General features: G+C 42.6%; 1 protein-coding gene across 8 annotated transcripts in view; it reads left to right on the top strand.

Moving 5' to 3' along the window:
* The window catches only part of FBXL20 (F-box and leucine rich repeat protein 20), a 69,925-nt gene that overhangs the window by 30,801 nt on the left and 20,542 nt on the right, over positions 1-18,582 (top strand). For 7 of the 8 annotated variants that reach the window (XM_039516525.1, XM_039516520.1, XM_039516524.1 and 4 more), the window contains 4 exons: positions 3,332-3,386; positions 12,138-12,212; positions 15,659-15,753; positions 16,351-16,419. In XM_039516525.1, the coding sequence (XP_039372459.1) occupies positions 3,332-3,386; positions 12,138-12,212; positions 15,659-15,753; positions 16,351-16,419 (294 nt within the window). The remainder of the gene's footprint in view (positions 1-3,331; positions 3,387-12,137; positions 12,213-15,658; positions 15,754-16,350; positions 16,420-18,582) is intronic. The other variant, XM_039516523.1, reaches the window with a different exon arrangement.

The following is an 18,582-nucleotide window of genomic DNA, read 5'->3' as shown; positions in this document are numbered from 1 at the left end:
AAGGCCTTAACCGCTTTGCTTATAAAACACTCAATGCTCTGCTGTAGGCTTCTTGTTCTGTCCCACCCATGGTGCACTCCCCTCTCTCCGTGTTGTCTGTAGGGGAAAGAGCTACTTAAGAGCCAGTGCAGCATTGTTGAGCACCAGAAGTCAGAAGGTTAATAAAAACAAGGGCTTGCAACCCTATTTCCTACAGCAAAGCTAAACAAAATGGCTAATGAGGGTGACCTTCAGCATGTTGACAAATGAGACCTCCAGCGAGGTGCATGTCTGTGAATTAAATTTTGTCTGTCTTTATGAGAAGTGGATGTGATAAATATCTTATTTCCTTTCAAGGTAGTCAGCAGACATGCTTCCACTGATGACAATGTCAAAGTTTTTCACTCTCTTTTGATAATGCTGTTTGCTGTAGCATATCATGTCATTCCGCCCTGCCAGTCTCCACTACTGAAAAATTGCAAACCCATGGCTTTGCTGCTTACAGATTACCTTGTGCAAATAATTGTACTATCTTTGAATACAAAGTATGCACATTAATGTTCAAAAACTGCTTTGTCCTGCTGGTTTGTTGGCAGCAGCAGCCTTGATAACCCCTCCTAATTCTTACATGGTGTAAAGTGGAATTTGTCAGCAGTACATGTTTGTTCATTATTTTAAGTGCCTCTTTCCCCTAGCTTTACCGCTGACTTTATGCAATTTATTCTCTGCATCTATCCCAGACTGTGGATGCATTACACAATTAATATAAAACAGTTTCAGCCCAGGGATCTTGCCAGGCTTATAAATCATGCAAGGAAAAACAAACTACCAGCAGTATTTTCCAAAGTCCAGGTGTTTCCCAAACCATGCTTTTGCCCCCTTCTCTTTAGTTAGCCTGCCTGTCTTCCCATTTCTTACACCTAGACCAGTGGTTCTCAACCTGCGGCCCGTGGGCTGCTTGCGGCCCAGTCAGCACATAGCTGTGGCCCATGTGACATCCTCAGGGCCATACAGATAGTATTGGATGCGCGGGCCGCATATGGCTGAGAACCACTGCACTAGACCCTCTTGGGGATGGATGAACAGAGTCTTGCAGTGTCTTCTTGAGATCACTGTATCCAGGCTCTCTCAAACAAAGGAGGTTAAGTGAAGTCTAGAACAGTGGACACCTTACCAAGAACACCGTGCTGCCAGCCCCCTCCTACTTATGCTAAAGGACTGTTCATTTGAGCACCTCATGGTCCCAACTGTTGCAGTATCTGTGCCCACCAACCAGCAAGCAGTAGGCAGAGAGATTTGTCAATCATCCACTTTATATAAGGTACTTCTCCACCATTCCTATCAGTCTTTGCCTTTTCACTCCTGCTTCTTTTCAGGTTTAGCTTTCTCTCTAGCCGATTTGGAGAAAGATCAGAAGTTGGTGAGGCTTGGGAGTGAGAAGGAGTTTTTTAAAGTAAACTCATAGGGGTGAAGGAGGGGAATAACTTGCTGGAGGGTTTCCAAATCCTTGTCCAACTTCTACAGTGCCCTCAGCTCTCATCCCAGGTCCCTCCTAGTTCAGTTATGGCAGCAACTTCCTGCTGTGTTGGGGTGCATTGAGTCTTTAGGTGCCCCATCTACTTCCGCCATACGTGTCAGTGGACTATCTAGACAGCCTTAATTTCCTGGGTTAGCTTAATGCTCTGGAATCTTTGTTTGTGAAGCTCTCAGTCTTCTTTATGGCACTTTGAAACTGGTTGATGTGTATCGGTCATATTGTCTAACCATATTCCTCACTAGCAAAGCCTGCATAATAGTCACAGCAGTTTTAAAATATTACCTAGCTATTTCCACAATAAAACTAATCCTGTTATGTAAAAGGGGAAAAAATAGATGAATCAAATGTGTGCAAAAAATTCTAGGATTTAATAGTTCAATTGACCCCCAAATCGCTGACAGCCACATACAGTAGAGAAAATCTGGGGGTGAATAGAGTTAAATTAGTCACTGATGTTTCTAACCTTATATAAACACTTACTCCAGTAACAAAGGCACCTTGAATAAAAGTAAACTGAAAATACCTTGTCAATAGTTACCTGGAAAAAATAGCTTATCCTCTTAACCCTTGTATAATGCAAATGTTAATAAGCTTCCTTCTTTCTAAAAACTCCTCAATTTTAAATATGAATACACACATTTCATAGATGCATGAGTATGTATACTGTCTTTTCTCTAACTAAATACGTCTTATCTTTGCAGTAAACTATTGACCAGTGATAAATTCAATTTTATAGTTGCCATCATGAGCATTTGCTGTTTAATGTCTTTGAGCTCTATTTTCCAAACTCCGAATGTTTCCCAAACCATGTTTTTTTTCCCCTTCTCTACAGTTAGCCTGCCTGTCTTCTCATCTCTTACCCCTAGACCACTGCTTCTCAACAGTATTAATAAACACCTTATTTCCTCTGAGTTTAAGTGGATTTTGTACTTTATTCGTGTATGCTTAAATGACTGGAGAGTAGAAAAACTGAGCCCAGTGAAAAATACAACAAAGTACAACAAACTGCTTCTCGGATTCTGATAAACAGGGCAATAAGTAGATGGACTTCTGCGCACCAAGCTGTTCAGAATACTTGGAAGTGCCCTCATGCAAAGGAACTGCATTCCATGTAGGAGTGACCCAGCCAGCTCACTCCTGACACACGTGACCTAGACAATTACACAGGCACACTAATGAACTCTGCCGACTTGATTCAAATTGCACTTACCTTCTATTTCAAAGCAAGATACTCGTTCCACCTCATCCTTGGGGCATGAGGACGACAATGTTTTTAATCATTTCTCATATTGTAGTATTTAATTCTTAATTATCACAGGAAATTATATATAAATTCCTGAAGTGGGACCAGATCCTCAGATTTTACTGAGGTGTTTAACTTGTGCCATCGGAGCTATGCAATTGTTAAGGATAAAGGAATTTTTCACTGGTAAACAAACAGATTTTGTACAACTGTTCTCTTGTGTTGAACTGTAATCGTTTATCCTGCTGTTTCCTTAACTAATTGAACATTTGACTGCTGAGCGACAAGGTAGCAAGAAGCGTCTGTTTTGATAAATAATTGTTCAGTTTACTCTGTCAGCAAATACTACAAGGTACAAGATTAAATATTTCATAGCAGTCCAATATCTGGGACTCTGCTTTGATTTGTTAACTGCTTGGTCTGCACTTTTATTTGCAGTCAAGCTTTCATCTGCATTACAAAGAAGTTTTCTATCTTCAAGCTTTTTTTAAGCTTTCCACTTTCTTTTTATTTTAGATGCAAATAACCAAAATACCTTTTATAAAGAAAGTTTGTCTTTGTTTTCTTTACAGAATATTCTCTTTTCTGGATGTGGTCACTCTGTGTCGTTGTGCTCAGGTTTCCAGGGTAAGAGTCTTTATGTATCAGTTAAAATCTATCAGTACTATTTCTCTTATTCCGACTCAGACATTTCCAAATTGCCCTCTTTATCTCAGATTGGGAAGAACATGCCAGCAAACACTGTTCAAAGAATGTTTCAGCTATTTATACATATTCCTCTTTCTCCATAGTTAATCTAGTGATGCCAGGAGTTTCTGGTATTTACCACAGCAGAGAGTGGGTTTGAATGTCTAGGTATATCCCTTTGGTGGCAGCTAAGGCCCTATTGAAGAAAAAACCCAGCTACATCAGTACTTTAAAAAAATGTTTTCTGAACAGTTTTTAGAAGGGCTGCTATTAATAGGGGAAAATGTGTTCAATTCATGTTAGCTAAATTATGTTTTTAAATGAGTTGTGCTAACATCTGAGCTTTTAATGCAGATATACCATGTTCGTGAATTAAACTTTAACACAGTTATCCTTCTGCTCCAATGTAGCTGATGCAAATAGAGATGGAAGGAGAACTGAGTATTTCATTCAGTGTTTAACTAGTAAAGTAGTTTGTAACTTCATGCAACTCAGCAAACTTAGTTCAACTCGGGACTCCTTGAGGGAAAATGGGTGTGCAACTTCCACTAACCCAAGTGCCAATTCAACTGGAGCTACTAGACTTGTTTTATGGATTCTTGTCCAGAATTTCTGCTTTTTATCTTGCTATTATCTAACAAGACACGTACCTTGTTCACAGAAAAATTACCATAATGAATCCTATAAATTAATCAAGTTCTAAATGCTTATATAAAAATCCTTTTGTCTGTGGAGTCACTAGTATATTGGAATTACCTTATTGGCCGATCCCAGTATCAGCTGACTCTGTAAGAGAAAGCTGAATAGTTTTGGGTCCACTGGCACATTTCTTTTCCACTTCATACTTTCCAGGGTGGGGTAAGGGGGAGAAGGTAATTAAATGAAAAACAGGACATAAAAGCAATATCACGATTGAGATTTTAAATGCACAGAAATCAGACAATTCCATTATGGTTCCATCGGCTACTGTAAACTCTACCTCCTTGTTCATGCAGTATTTCATCATACTGTAATGGTAACTTCAGTGCATGGCTTGTGCGATTGTATTATAAATAGAATGATGACAGAGTTACAGGTGCTATATTTCATGACTCTTATGTATTTAAAACTGCAATCCTAACATTACTTTAATGTACCTTTTTGCATTTAATAAACACAAGCTACAGGCCTCCAATTACTTGTTCTCACTCATAGGGTAAGTAATACATATTTTAAAAAACCTGTCAATTTCTTCTCTTTAAAAAAAAAATCACTTTTTAAAGTGAACAAAAGCAGTCATGGTGCGACGGAAATGTTTTGCAAAGTGCATTTTATTAAGGAGGTGAAACTTTAACAATGGATTCTTCTTTGGAGGACTCTGTGTATTCCTGCTTGTGGAATATGGCATCCCTGCCATAGAGCTGTGGAACTGCTTTATAAAACCTTGTCCTCAGGGGAAACAGGAGAGATCTTGTGCAAAGTGACATACTTGCCCTACTCTACATAAGGGTGTGCGTGCCGCCCCCTCTGTCCCCAACTGCCTCAGTTCCTCTGTAGCCTAGTGTAAACAGATTTTACATTTGTGGTCTTGGCCTAGATTATTTTTCTTGTGGTTAGAGTAGCATAGAATAATTTAGCATACACATCTTGTCCTTATCCTGGTATCCTTGGGCCCCCTCACCTGGGCCATCTTGGGACACCAGCCCTCATAAGGGCTTCAAGAAATACACTTCCTGCTTGGCAGTCATACTAGAGACTGACTCCTGTGGCCAGTGCCTTCTCTGTCTGTGTGAGACTCTCCGGTAACCCAATGTGCCGTTTGCTATGCCATCATCACTCCTTGCACTAGAAGAGAGAAACTTCAGGCTAAGGGCTCATCTGGCTTCTCTGGATACTCCTACACCAGATACTCTGGGCTCATTGAGGGTACTGAAACCAGTCTCTATGCCAAAGTCCTCTGCAGAGGACCCAAGACTCATTTTACTGCTCCGGCCTTGGCACCACCTTTTATATCAGTCTCAAGTCTGCATCTCCTCAGCCTCAGGTTGGGATCAAATCCCTTGCCCAGTGCCAGCTAAATCAAAAGTGTCACTGAAACCTACAGTGTGTATTAAGGCCTTCATAGCCATAGTGAATACTCAGGAAGTGCTCATCTTGGCATATCATGCTTATTCAATACAGTTACCCTCAGCCCTGACTCCAGACGTATCTTCTAGCAATGATGCCTCTTTCTCAGCGTTGCAAGTCCATGCAGCAACCATCAGGGTAAAAATAAGGAGAAGAGGAAATGCACTCCTGTGAAGAGAATGACTGGCGTGTCTATAGGGAGTTGTGTGTGTGAAGAGCCAGGAGAGAATAGGAAGTTTTAGGGCTTCAGCAAGGTTTTCATCCCCTTCGGCTTCCATAACCCCAGCTCATGGAGAAATGCTGATAAATGAAGTAGTTTTGGAACTTGGGAGACACTAACTTGACATATCAAATAGCTTTATAATGGAAGAACCTTTTCTGTCAGTGGATTGGACTTACGAAGGAGAAATGCCCAAACCTCCCTGAAATTCCTTAATTCTTTTTTTCTGAGAAGTTAATTTTTAGTGTTGACTGGGTCTTTTCACTTAGTGGCCTATTAGGAAATTAGTCTCTCCCCACAGTACATACTCAGTCCTTTCAGAGCAGGAAGGTGCTTCTCTGGGCAGTGACTGTATGTTCCAAATATGATGGAGTTTTTCCGTCGTTCTGAGGTAATCTTTGAGATGCAGAGACTTCCAGTACAAGTTCCCAGCTATATCTAACTGCACTGACCTTATCATGGGACTCTGATCTCCAAATATTATACATGTGGCAAATAGGATAAGTAAGCTAACCATCACTGTATTTAATTCTAAACCCTCCCTGTTTCCCCTTCTTCTCCCCCACCCCCCACTGGATTTATTAAATTTCTGAAACCTGCTTTGTGCTCAAGTTTGATATAAGCAGCCTTGAACTATGTATGAACAATTAAAGTCAGCTGATATTTTGCACTAACAACTTAGTCTTTCTTTTTTCAGATTGTTGTACGATGTGGCTTGAGCCACTCCTTTATTTTAAAAGAAGAGCTGAGTTAATAGCTACATATTGGCTTCTGTGAATGCAAAGTAACTCTTCTGCCTTTGTAACTGCCATGATGTGCACGTGTATGAGATGGTGTATATTTACTCACTTCACATTTAAAAGATAAAATCCCAAGTACCATATATACTTGATCATAAGATGGTTCATTTATAAACCCACTGCCCCACCCCTAAGATGGAAAAGTAAAAATGGCAAATGTTTATGACCCATTCATAAGCCAACCGTATCATTCAGGGGTCGGCAAACTTTGGCTCCCGGCCCATTAGGATAAGCCGCTGGTGCACCAAGACGGTTTGTTTACCTCAAGCGTCCGCAGACATGGAGGTAAACCTAAGTAAACAAAATGTCCCAGCCCACCAGCGGCTTACCCTGACAGGCCGGGACAGCAACTGGTGGGGAAATTTGGGGAGGGGAAAGCTGGGGATCAGGGGAATAACCCCTTTGATGCCACCCCTAATCCGGGACCTCCCCACGTGACCCCTCCCCGTGTAACCCCATCCCGCCCCACCCCTAGTCTGGGACCCCCACACTCTCCCCATCCCATCCCTTCCCACCTTGCCTGAGGCGGGCCAGGGGAGGATGTCTCTAGCCTGGCCAGAGTTGCTGGCAGGCTGGGCGACGCAGCCGCAGCCTGCCAGCCCCAGAGCTTCAGCTGCTTCGGAGGCTGGTGGGAGAGCAGCGTGGCCAGAAGCGGAGAGACTCTGACCCTGCCTCTTCCCTTTTGGCTCTGCTAGCTGTGCTGCCTCTCATTGCCCCCTCTGTTGAGGGGGGGGCGGGGCTGTGTCCCACCTCTTCCTCTCTCTATACCCGTTCATACCCGTTGTTGAGAAAGTGGATAAGGAAAAGTTCATAATACAAGAACTAGGGGTCACCAAATGAAATTAATAGGCAGCAGGTTTAAAACAAATAAAAGGAAGTTCTTCTTCACGCAGCGCACAGTCAACTTGTGGAACTCCTTACCTGAGGAGGTTGTGAAGGCTAGGACTATAACAATGTTTAAAAGAGGACTGGATAAATTCATGGTGGCTAAGTCCATAAATGGCTATTAGCCAGGATGGGTAAGAATGGTGTCCCTAGCCTCTGTTCGTCAGAGGATGGAAATGGATGGCAGGAGAGAGATCACTTGATCATTGCCTGTTAGGTTCACTCCCTCAGGGGCACCTGGCATTGGCCACTGTCGGTAGACAGATACTGGGCTAGATGGACCTTTGGTCTGACACGGTACGGCCTTTCTTATGTTCTTATAAGCCAACCTCCTCTGATGCTTCCCTTTTTTACTAAAAATATTCAGCTTATGAATGAGTATATACAGTATCCTCTGTCTCACTAAATAGCATTGAGTGACTGAAGTTACACTTGGCTGCTTGGCTAGTCTGTGAGCACCAGATCACCCCTCTTGGATGTGTAATCCTGCTCAGACCTCTCTCTCCCCTAACTATTGAAACCTGCTTAGTCCCAGCCATCCTCACATTTATTAATTTATATTGCAGTATCACCACCTGGGCTCAGGTTCCTATTGTGCTAGACACTGTAAAAACATGTTACAAAAAGATGGGTTCTGCCCTGAAGAGCTTTCAGTCAAAGTATAAGATCAGAGAACAGGCAGATGCAACAAATGAAATTGAGGAGCACAAGATAACAATGAGACGGTTATGAACAGCATAATGATCAGTGGGGTCACACACATCAAACCTTCGCATTGTAGGTATTGGGCACATTTATATAGTTCCCCTTCCCCTTCCCAGTGAGGGTCCTCGGTGCATTCCATAGGCTCACAGTTTTTAGGAGTTCTCTCCATTTAGATTAGTTAACAATAAATATATAGTCTCTGTGTGTTAAAGTCAATTGTTCTTTGAGTGACCTCTGCATATTCCCACTTGTAGGATCAAGGCACCTGTGCCACAAGCTTCCAGAAAGCAGTGTCCATTGAGGCCACTCGCCTCTTGCCCCCATCCTAACGAGTTCTGAAGGTATGAAAGGGGGAGTGGCCCCAACTACCCCTCAGTCCCTTTCTAAATGCCGAAGATGCAGCGAGCTCCGATTGCACAGTGTCCTTGACACTTTCCTTGTCAATTTTTCTTTTTTCTCTTTCTGTCTTTTTGAGGCAAACTTTGTTTGTAATGGGTTGTCATTTAGCCAGGTTTTTCTTTTAAAAGACATGAGGAGGTGCCTGTCGAGCATGGGCTTTGTCAGGACACACAGGAGCAGATTGGGCCTGCTCATGGGGGGGGAGGGGGAGGTTCCTCCAGTCAGCTGAGCTGGCTGTACAATCTTGATCCAGATCTGGTGGCCTCCTGTGGCTCTGGGAGCTGCAAAACCTGAATTCAAACAGAGCACAGATCTAGAGTTACCCTACTTGCCCCGGGGGGGGGGAGAAGCTGTGTTTGGCTTTGGATCCAAATGGGAGGTAGAGCCAGAGCTTGAATCCAGATGCAGCAGTCACACATGAAGGACTGCTGAGCACAGTTGCCAAGAAGGGATCTGATTACCTGGGATCTAGCCAGCATGGGGAGCTGACATCTGTTACTGCTGAGTCACTTGTCTAAGAGTTTTGTACCACTGAGGCCCCAGATCTGCCCAGGTCATTGGACTCTGGTACTACAGCACCATGATCTTTGCAGAACTGCTTGCCTGACTGATTCTGTGCCCAACATAGTGGCAAAAGCAAGCAGATCAGTTTGGAGGTCCTCGTCTTTCTAGAACCAATACAAGGGGCTGTCAAACACATCGGGGCACCCATCCTTAGCATTACCAAGCTTTCCTTGGAAGAAATAGACCTGGAATCTAATGAAGCAGTTGACTTAGCATTTTTGGAATTCTCAGTAAACATCGCTTTGATTCCTCTCATCTTGGAAGGAACAGCTGCACCTAAGGGTTGAGATTTTCATCACCTACGCTTAGTGGTGTGTGAGATTTGTTTCCTGGCCACAATGTGGCAAGTCTCATTCACCTATCGTATAATGTGGACAGTAGGACTGTGTCGCATGGGGCAAAATGCTGTCTGGCGGTGCTAACGCCAAGATTAATCGTGTTCACCTCTGGGTTCCAGAAACAGAACTCTCCTATTTCCAGAAGGGTACTAGTAGTATGCACCCTTCTGTGCCATAGTCACAGATCTGTCCCCCTGCACATAGCTTTGACTGGAGTAAAAGAATACATTTTTAATGAGAAAGGTACCTTATCAATTGGCCCATGCTCTGGCAGCAAGTGTTCTATTAAATGCCTGGCTGTCATGACTACTCTCCGTGAATGATTGGGTATCTGTCTTTGTGTAGACAACAGTCTGAGATTTCCACCTCTTTCAGACCACTGGAATGTCTCTCTGTCCTGGGCCTCCTTTACCTACTTCCCTGAATGTATCGTACGTCTTCCTATTCAGAAAAACTTGTTGTTGTATCAGGCCAAGCTTATCTACATGTTTCCCAATCCCTTAGAGAAAAGGAACTAACACGCTAGGAGCCAGTCTGTCATGGGCCAAAGGTTGTTCACGTGTTTCACAATTATGACTTCACAGGGCTTCATCTTCCTGGAATTGTCACTCCTCATCCTGGACAAAGGGAGTGTCCTTGGCATGCTGTCGCTTTGTCTTCATGGCATCATGTTGCATTACTGATACTGGAGCTATACAGGTGTTTAGCAAAAATGTTCCCTCATTTAGACTTGTTTTGGGAGAGCAAGATTGGTTGCTTCACCTGCCCTGGCATCCAGAGCTGATGCTTGTTTGGCAGTTCTGCTTTTCTTGTTTACCTACAACTCCACACCCTCCCTTCCTGGGGTTTGTACTGCTTGCTAAACTCCCACAAGTGGAACTATGCAGAGGCCACATGAAGAAGAAATGAAGGTTGCTTATCTGTAACCAGAGATCTTCGAGATATGCAGAGGGTCATTCACATTACCTGCTCACCTTTGAGTCTCAGGGTTAGGAATTCCTGAATTAGTGAAACCAGTGAGCTTGGGGGGGGGGGGGGGTTAGGAGGTTAGGGCCACTCCCCCTTTCAAATCCTTGGAACCCTGGGGGGGAGGGGAGGAAGAGATGTAAGTGGCCCCAATGGACATTGCTTTCCAAAAAGTTCTGGAAGTTTGCTGTGCAGGTGCCTTGATCCCACAAATGTGAATATGCAGAGGCTCATCTTGAAATACTCTGGTTACAGGTGAGTAACTTAGCTGGCTGAAAATCATGTATGCTCTAAAAATAGCCTCAGTTGCTGAAGTTTGATTGCTGGTATAAAAATAAACCATAACATCAAAAAAAAGAAGCATCTGATTTTTAATTTACAGAGGTAAGGAAATGCTAAGTTAAGGTTCCATCCTTGACCTGTCTCTTTGTTATTGGGCATTTTAGCATGTATGATATATAACATCTGTTCTGAGGCCAGTTTACTACCTATGTGAATTAGGGACAGGCTCTCTACCTTAACTCTGAGTATTCTTGTTTTTCATGTTTTAAGTCGGCTCTATAATAATCTTTTAGCTTTTTTTGTGGTTAAATAGCACAAAATTGGTGCCAAGCAAAAATTCTAAACACCGTCCATTGTATTTGCTTATACCGATGCTTCATGTCACTTCAGAAATCACAGATATAAATATGTGAGAGTCTTAGTGACTTGTAACTTTCATGCTGGAGCCCACATGAGCAGATTACCTTTGCTTGTGACTCTTCAGCATTCTTCTTTGCTGCTGTTGCTAATATGGGGAGACTGGTGTTTGTTTCCTTTTTCACATCCCCACTTCACCTTATGCTTGATGCTACAGTGATGTCATCCTGTGTGTATGACCCTTGGTCAGTTTCTCGGGATTCAGCTGTCACAAATCCAGCATTGTGAAGTGACTGAAGAATTGAGTAGAAGGAGAGGATGGGAAATCAGGGAACTCGGAAAGCTGGCTATTGAGCACAGCTGTCACTGAGGAAGCAAAAGTGCCAGAAAAAGATATAGTGAGTGGTCTATTGTTTAGAGCAGAGGGACTAGCAGTCAGGTGATCCGGGCCTGTTCCTGGCTATGCCACTGATTCACTGTGACCTTTGACAAGTCACCTGTGACCTGATATTTTTTAGAGGTGCTGAGTATCTACAGCTTGCACTGCTATCAGTGGAATCTGTGGATGCTCCACAACTCTGAAATCAACCTGCTGGCCTCTGCCTGTTTCCCCCTGTGTGAAATGTAAAACATGATACTGATACTGATCTACCTTGCACGGATATTAAGAGGTTTAATGTTTGTAAAATGCTTTGAGGTCCATATGTTGCCCCTGTATATGTTCTCCAATTGGAAAGCTCCTTTCTAAAATACAAAATAAAAAGTCCAGTGTGTGTGGCCCATAAATGGAAATATCATTTGTGTGCGGATAATCTCAGTGACACCTTGGACTTGCCTGCCTAAGTGTTCAGTGATAAATGGGGAATTAAGAGGGCACTGTGTCAGTGGGGTAAATCTTGTCTGAACTGAGGATATTGCTGATCTAAGGGGTTTTCATCAGTTGCAGTAATTATTTGGTGCCTTTTCACTTGAGACACAATGTTGTTTCTAAAAGGAACAAATTGTAACTAGATTCCCACTGGCATTTTTTTCATATTAATCATGCACTGACTTTTTTCCCCCAATAAAGGCATGGAATGTTCTGGCCCTGGATGGCAGTAACTGGCAGCGAATTGACCTGTTTGATTTCCAGAGGGATATTGAGGTATAATTAAGTGACATACAAACCCATTTTTCTTGTTTAAAAACATAATTACAGTATGGAATAGATTAATACCCCCAGCATAACCCTTTCCACCTTCCCTGGAGATAGAAATCATTAATTTCCGTTCTTCTTGGCTTCAGGGAGCCTTTATAGTCTTGGCAATTCATTCAGCTTTTGAAAATGGACAGAACTATTTAACTGTACCAGGACTGAATGGTATTTGTGTGTGTACATGTACACTGATTTTAAAGCAGCAGTTTTTTTTGTTTACTTAGAGTTGAAATAACTAGAGTAAATATGTGCTTTTGCTGAAAGATATTGCTGATAAGTATTGGTCTAGATTTCTCTCTCCAACTCAACATAATCAAGTATGGCTTTTATCTAGTATACTTGGCCTTATACCATTAAGACACTGAATTTCTCTTAGTCTCTAGTGCCTGTTTTCCTTTGTTGGAAATGGAAACACAAACCAGGAAGATGCCAGAGATTTCCAGTTCTGAGTTAGTTCTAAAAGATGTACCTCTGTGGGAATGCCTTCTTGTAACTTCGGATAAATCTGTTAGAAGTGAACTGTGGCGTCCATGTAGGTTATGATAACTTTGTGTGCCTCATGTAGTCATACTGTTCTGAAAACTGAAGTCCCTGTATTCTTCCTGGCTGAATTTTCAAAAACAAACTAAACTAAACTAAAATCCTTATCAGATTGTTGCATTCTCATTTAAAAAATTATTTTTTGGAGATGGGGAGAGGAGAGCAGCATTGTAGCTCCACACAAACTGAAAAACATAAACCGAGAATGGCTTGTTTGGTGTCCTGGTGGAAGCTGCAAGTTACACAGCCTTTGTGGACAGAAGCGTTAACGTACTCTCTCTGCCAGACATGTCTAAGCATCTCATATAGACATAAAGGAACCAGCCTCTGATGTGGCAAATTGTGTACCCAAAAAGTCAAGCAAGTGCCCGGAGTGTTTTGAAGGAGAAAAGCAAATGTTGTCCTGCTCTCTACAGCAAGTGTTTCTTCAGACACATATCTCTTGATTAAGGGAGAAAGTAAAACTAGTAAGAGCATTCCTAAAGTTCTCTGCTGGGCTAAGATTCACCTTCACACAGGTGCAGGGAGATGATTGGAGTTCCCTGATCCAAGGTAGGAGCAGGAAGTGAGGAAAGAACTTCTCAGCCGTGGTGCTTTGTAAGAAGGAGAGAGTAATGCTGTGAATTTAAACTAGGCTTTTCTCTCCCTTTTACATGGCTTTAAAGTCTCCCCATTCTCTTACTCATCTGTGTGTACTAAATATGTATTTGTGCATTAGCATTGGCTTATATTTTTATACAAGCTGCTCCAAAATGCTGCTGTTCCTTAACCTAAAAGGACATTCTCAGGCTAAGTCCTAAATGTTGTGTAACCCCTTTGGGGGTTAGAGAGCAAGGCCCCTTTAAATCATCTTCCTGGGGGGGAGGGGGAGAGTGAGAAAAAAGGAGGGAAACTCCAGGGTGCACAACGTAGGTGTGTGCGTGTGTGTATTGCAATCTGCAGGCAGCTCTGGTGAAGAGAGAGCACGCGCAGAAATGCAGCAGAAAAAATGTCTTCCACCCCCGGGGCACCTGTTCCAAACCCCCCAGAGTAAACACACCCACCCACAGGAAAAGTACAATGGATATAAGAAAGGGGAAATATTTATTTACAGAGGGATGAGAGGAGGAAAACAACAAGGGGAAATATAGGGGGGGCAGCAGAACAGGGCTGCATCCAAGCCAAGGCCCTATGGGTAGCACAGTCTGACAGGACAGACACCGAGCAACGTGTCTGCACACAGAGTTCAGGAGTCCTGAGCAAAGTTCCAGTCCAGTGGTGAGTCTTGGATGCTCCTGGTCGTCTTCGGTGCCAGTGAACTTTCCCCCAACAAACCCCTCCGGTGCCCTCTCCTGCCACCCTCTGCAAAGCCACACAGAGCGACCACCTCCCCACTTCACTATATCCTTCTTGTTTCCAATGCAGAGTCATAAGCCCCAGTACTCACAGCCCCATGCAGCTCTGGGCGGCCGTGATCCTGTGTCCAGCTCTGGCCTGTCCTCCCTGGCACAGTGCTCCTCCTGGCTCCTGTCCTGGGGTGTCCATGATCAGCTGCCCCATCCTTCAGTTCCCAGGCTTCAGGCAGGTTCTCTGCTGCTTCCTTTGCGAAGGCCTGCGGGCTTCCCCCTCTCTCTCCCTTGGAGCTCCAAAGCCACCCCCCCTGAAGTTTCCCTCCTTTTTTCTCACTCTCCCCCTCCCCACTAGGGAAAAAAATGTAAAGTGGCCATGCTCTCTAAACCCAAAGGGGTTACAGTTGTATGCTTAAAGGAAGATAAACTTGCAGCTTTTAAGCGTTTTCTTTAAAATATATTTGAATCCTCTGCAATCCCAAACATATTCACAGCTGTGGTGAGGCTACTGCGGGCCTATATGTGTGGTTTAAAGTTCGGTTACCTTCCTTTTCTAAAGTGCAGCATGGGATTTATCTTCCTTTATCCCTTTTAGCCATTGCAACACTTTGGCAGCACATCCTAGCTGCAGTTGGCATTTGAAAAGTAGTAGTATTTCAGAGTAGATTTTAAGGAAGGTAAATGAGGGGGCCTCAGCAGATTGATAGCCCTTTTAGATCATGCTAATACCTTGCAGCTACCCTAATGTTCACACGCATTTTTGGTTTGGGAAGGAGGGATTAAAAATTTCTTAATACAAACTCTTGGTAGCTAACACTTGAAAGTGATTGATGTTTCCATTCTCCAATGATCAGAGGAGGAGAATTAACTACTCCTGGACACTGAAACTTGTGTGTGCTGATAGAGTTGTATAGTCTTTCTCTCCTCTCCTCGGTCTCTTTACCATTTCATCATCCAAAGTTGTGGAAAATTCAAACTTGTCCTGGGGTCTCTGGGGAGATACTCTCTCATGTAAAATACGACATTAAACTCCATTTCTCCAGATGTCTTTGAGAGGAAAGTTGAAATGCTTCCTCCACGAGAGAAGAGAAGTCCCCTACACTATTCATCTCCACTCTGTCCCCCAAAACAAAAATCTTCACATCTTTTACGACAACACATGCCTATCTGAAATCCTTGTCACGTGGTGTTTCTGTGATTTGTTGTCAGTAATTATACTTCAGCCATCTCTTGGGCAGCCTCTTGCACTGCCCACTAGCTCTGACTGTAGAGGATTTTTCTACTGCTTATCCTCAGCTTTCTTCCTTGGGTTTTGGATAATTGTTCCTTGTCCATTTTTAGAAGTTGAATCGGTCTCCTTTAGTTTTATATTGGTATGATGGTAATAGTGTTTGTTCAGTGCCCTTATGCCTGGAATAATATACAAACTGTTTTTAATCTACCAAGTTTTGAGTTTAACTTTAATGAAGAGACTGTGGAAACTAAGAAGTGATATCAGTAGAATTCTTTTCCTGTCTTTTTTTACAGGGTCGAGTCGTGGAGAATATTTCTAAAAGATGTGGGGGTTTCTTGCGAAAGCTAAGCCTGCGTGGGTGTCTAGGAGTGGGAGACAACGCATTAAGGTAGTGGTATGGCTGCTTCTGCTCTTAACTGTGAAGCAAAGAATGGTTCCCCTTCCCCATCCATAGAGGGGTGGAATGGTATATCCACTCATCAACATGCTAGAGCGAGACCAATAACAATATGCATCCAAAAATAATCGCTTAAGTAAATGATGAACAATATGCATATCCTTCTTTTGTGTGTGTGTGTTTGAAATGAGTCTGTCTCCCTAGCCCTTCTTAAAAAATAGCAGCATAAAGTCAACCGGATGGTGTTGCAATATTGGGGGAATTGGCACTGGAAACTTGAACCTCTGTCCCTTGCTCCTGGGCTGAGAGAACTCCAAAGACAAGATATGGGTAACAACTCATTGTTGCTCTGCATTGCCCTTTAAGCCCAGTATTCAGCAGCCGATTTGATTCTATGTGCTTAAGAGATGCACCCATATAAAAAGCTGGTGGGGAAGATCAACAGTTTGCCCAAGATAAACAGTGCCTGGTTTTTGTGTTTTGTTTAATTATTTCTGTAGTATTGAGGGTAAAACATCTGTTTCAAAACATTTGGAAATGCATTGTCTGAAAAGTAGTGTTTTATATATATATTTTTTTCCAATGAAGGATATTTGCACAAAACTGCAGAAATATTGAAGTATTGAACCTAAATGGCTGCACCAAGATCACAGATACGTAAGTAACGTGTTTATTAGGGGGAATGTTGGAATATTTACCCTTGTAATTATTAATATACGTGAATTCTGTCTCAACTGAATGGAAGGTTCCAGATTCTCCTCCGTTGTCCCACCCCATGATCTTAGTACCGTTTGTTTTCTAAATGTGGTATGAGTAAGTGGTCTACCTCCAGATGGAATGATTTGTTATGGTCTGATGATAATTTGAAGACATCAGGAAACCTCTTATGACGCGTTGCTTACTTGTTATTTCAAGGCAGATGATCATATCAGGTTGTTGACATTAAGGGGAAAATATACTGAGGAAATAATTCTTTTTAGGCTGGTCTGACTCATGTTTTCTGATGCAGAAAAGGCTGTTAAAGTGTCCACTTCAGAACAGAAAGGCTCACTCTGTAATGGAACAAAATAGTGATGTTGTTCTTATTCTCCCAGGTCAGAATTTATGGAGACTGCAATTTCTCTGCACATGGAGTGGCTACAATTGCTTAGTTTATGGTGCTTGTGCTTATCTGCCACCTCTTGTATACTTCAAGCAGTTCTGATTCTCCTTTGAGTGATTCTGTCTGTTAAATTCCAGTGTCTACAGTTTTTTTCCCTTTTTCATGCTGATGGTGGGGAGTGGTTTCACTTTGAGGCTTTGCAGTCTTATTCTCATTTCTGTGATGAAAGGAGACGGTCTCAGAGGGAATCTGAGTATGGAGAGACTGCCTGTCTTGGTGGAAAGGGGTCTCTCTCTTTGAAGCTTTTGCTGAGAGGGAGAGCTTCAGAAGAGAGGGGGGGAAAGGAAGTTCCCCACAAAACCTTATCTACGTTAGCCCTGACCAGGGAAAAGATAGGGGGTGTATGTCTTTGCAAAGGAACCTTCCTAAAAGAGTTGGCAAGAGTCAGCCCGCCTGTACTTTAAACTCTAACTTTCTTTAATAAATGCTATGAGTATGGATGGATGTAATTTGGTTAATATTTTATTGTCCGAGGACCGCAGATGTCATCAGTAAAATGTGTGTCAGTTGTGGTGACGCACGTCGAGCCGTGCTTCCACATTGCCGAGCACAGACTGTTAAGAGCTGGGGGAGGAGTTCTGCTTTTCCAGCCACTCCACATAGATTTGAGATTTTTTCCTATGGACAGCTGGTCAGATATGCTTTAGGTTACACCTGGATTGCCTTGAAATAGGCGTGTATCAAAGTTTTATCTAGTTTCTCTGCCACTTTGCCGTCTTCCTGCTCAAGTGCTATTTGTAACTCTTTAAAATAACATCACTTACAAAACTGTAAGATCCCTATGTTTCCTACAGTAGCAGTACATGAGGGACTGAGAGAAGAACCATGTTGCATGTGTGCTCTTTCTATACTGCTTACCTATAGATTCTGCATCTAAAAGTATAGTTCAGTCTCAAAATGAAAGTGTGATGGCCTAAAATACTCTTCGTAGAAGAATAGTGGTGAAATCCACTAAATCAATTTGCATCCTTGGACAAATAAGATCTGCCAACTGAAGGAACCCTTAAAAAGAAGCTTTTTTTAATATATTTTTCTGATGCAAGTAGCAACTATTGTTAAGAAATAGCTTCACTTCATGTAGTCGAATTTTTGTTGTGTTAACTTCTAAGCATCAGTGTTATAATAGCTTTTAAAAACAACTCATATTTTGGGGGCAGACAATGCAGCCTAGTCATTGTTCATGTATCTTGTGGCCTTCCACTGGAGATAACACATCCTGCAAAGACTAACAGTAGCCAGCAAAGATGTGTAGGGATGAGTTACTTATTAGCAGGTGGAAGTACTCCTTTTTGCATTGCTAGTAATTTTATTTTATAAGCTTAATATAGGCCTGTGAGTCAAAAGCATAGCTCATCTTTATTTTCCGGGCCAGAATGCTCAGCACCTTGTGGGATCAGACTCTCTGCCTCTGCAGTTCTTCCTGATAGCAGGGTTGGTGATGGCATCTGAGTTTCTCAGCTGGCTTTCAGACTGGCCTCACTACTAAGATTTTTTTTTAAGGGGTATCACTGGCTGTCACTCGCAGTATATTTCAGGCACTTGTGGGTCTTTCTACACTGTACTAATTGAATAATTATTTTGAAGGCTTTGATAAAAGAAGCAGCTGGTTTCCCCAGTACATAGTTGCCTGCAGTCGGCACTTACTGCACAAAATCATA

This window comes from Mauremys reevesii, linkage group 27, assembly GCF_016161935.1.
Source record: "Mauremys reevesii isolate NIE-2019 linkage group 27, ASM1616193v1, whole genome shotgun sequence".
NCBI classification, from domain to species: Eukaryota; Metazoa; Chordata; order Testudines; family Geoemydidae; genus Mauremys; species Mauremys reevesii.
The sequence above is the reverse complement of the archived record's forward strand: the minus strand, read 5'-3'. Positions and strand labels throughout refer to the sequence as shown.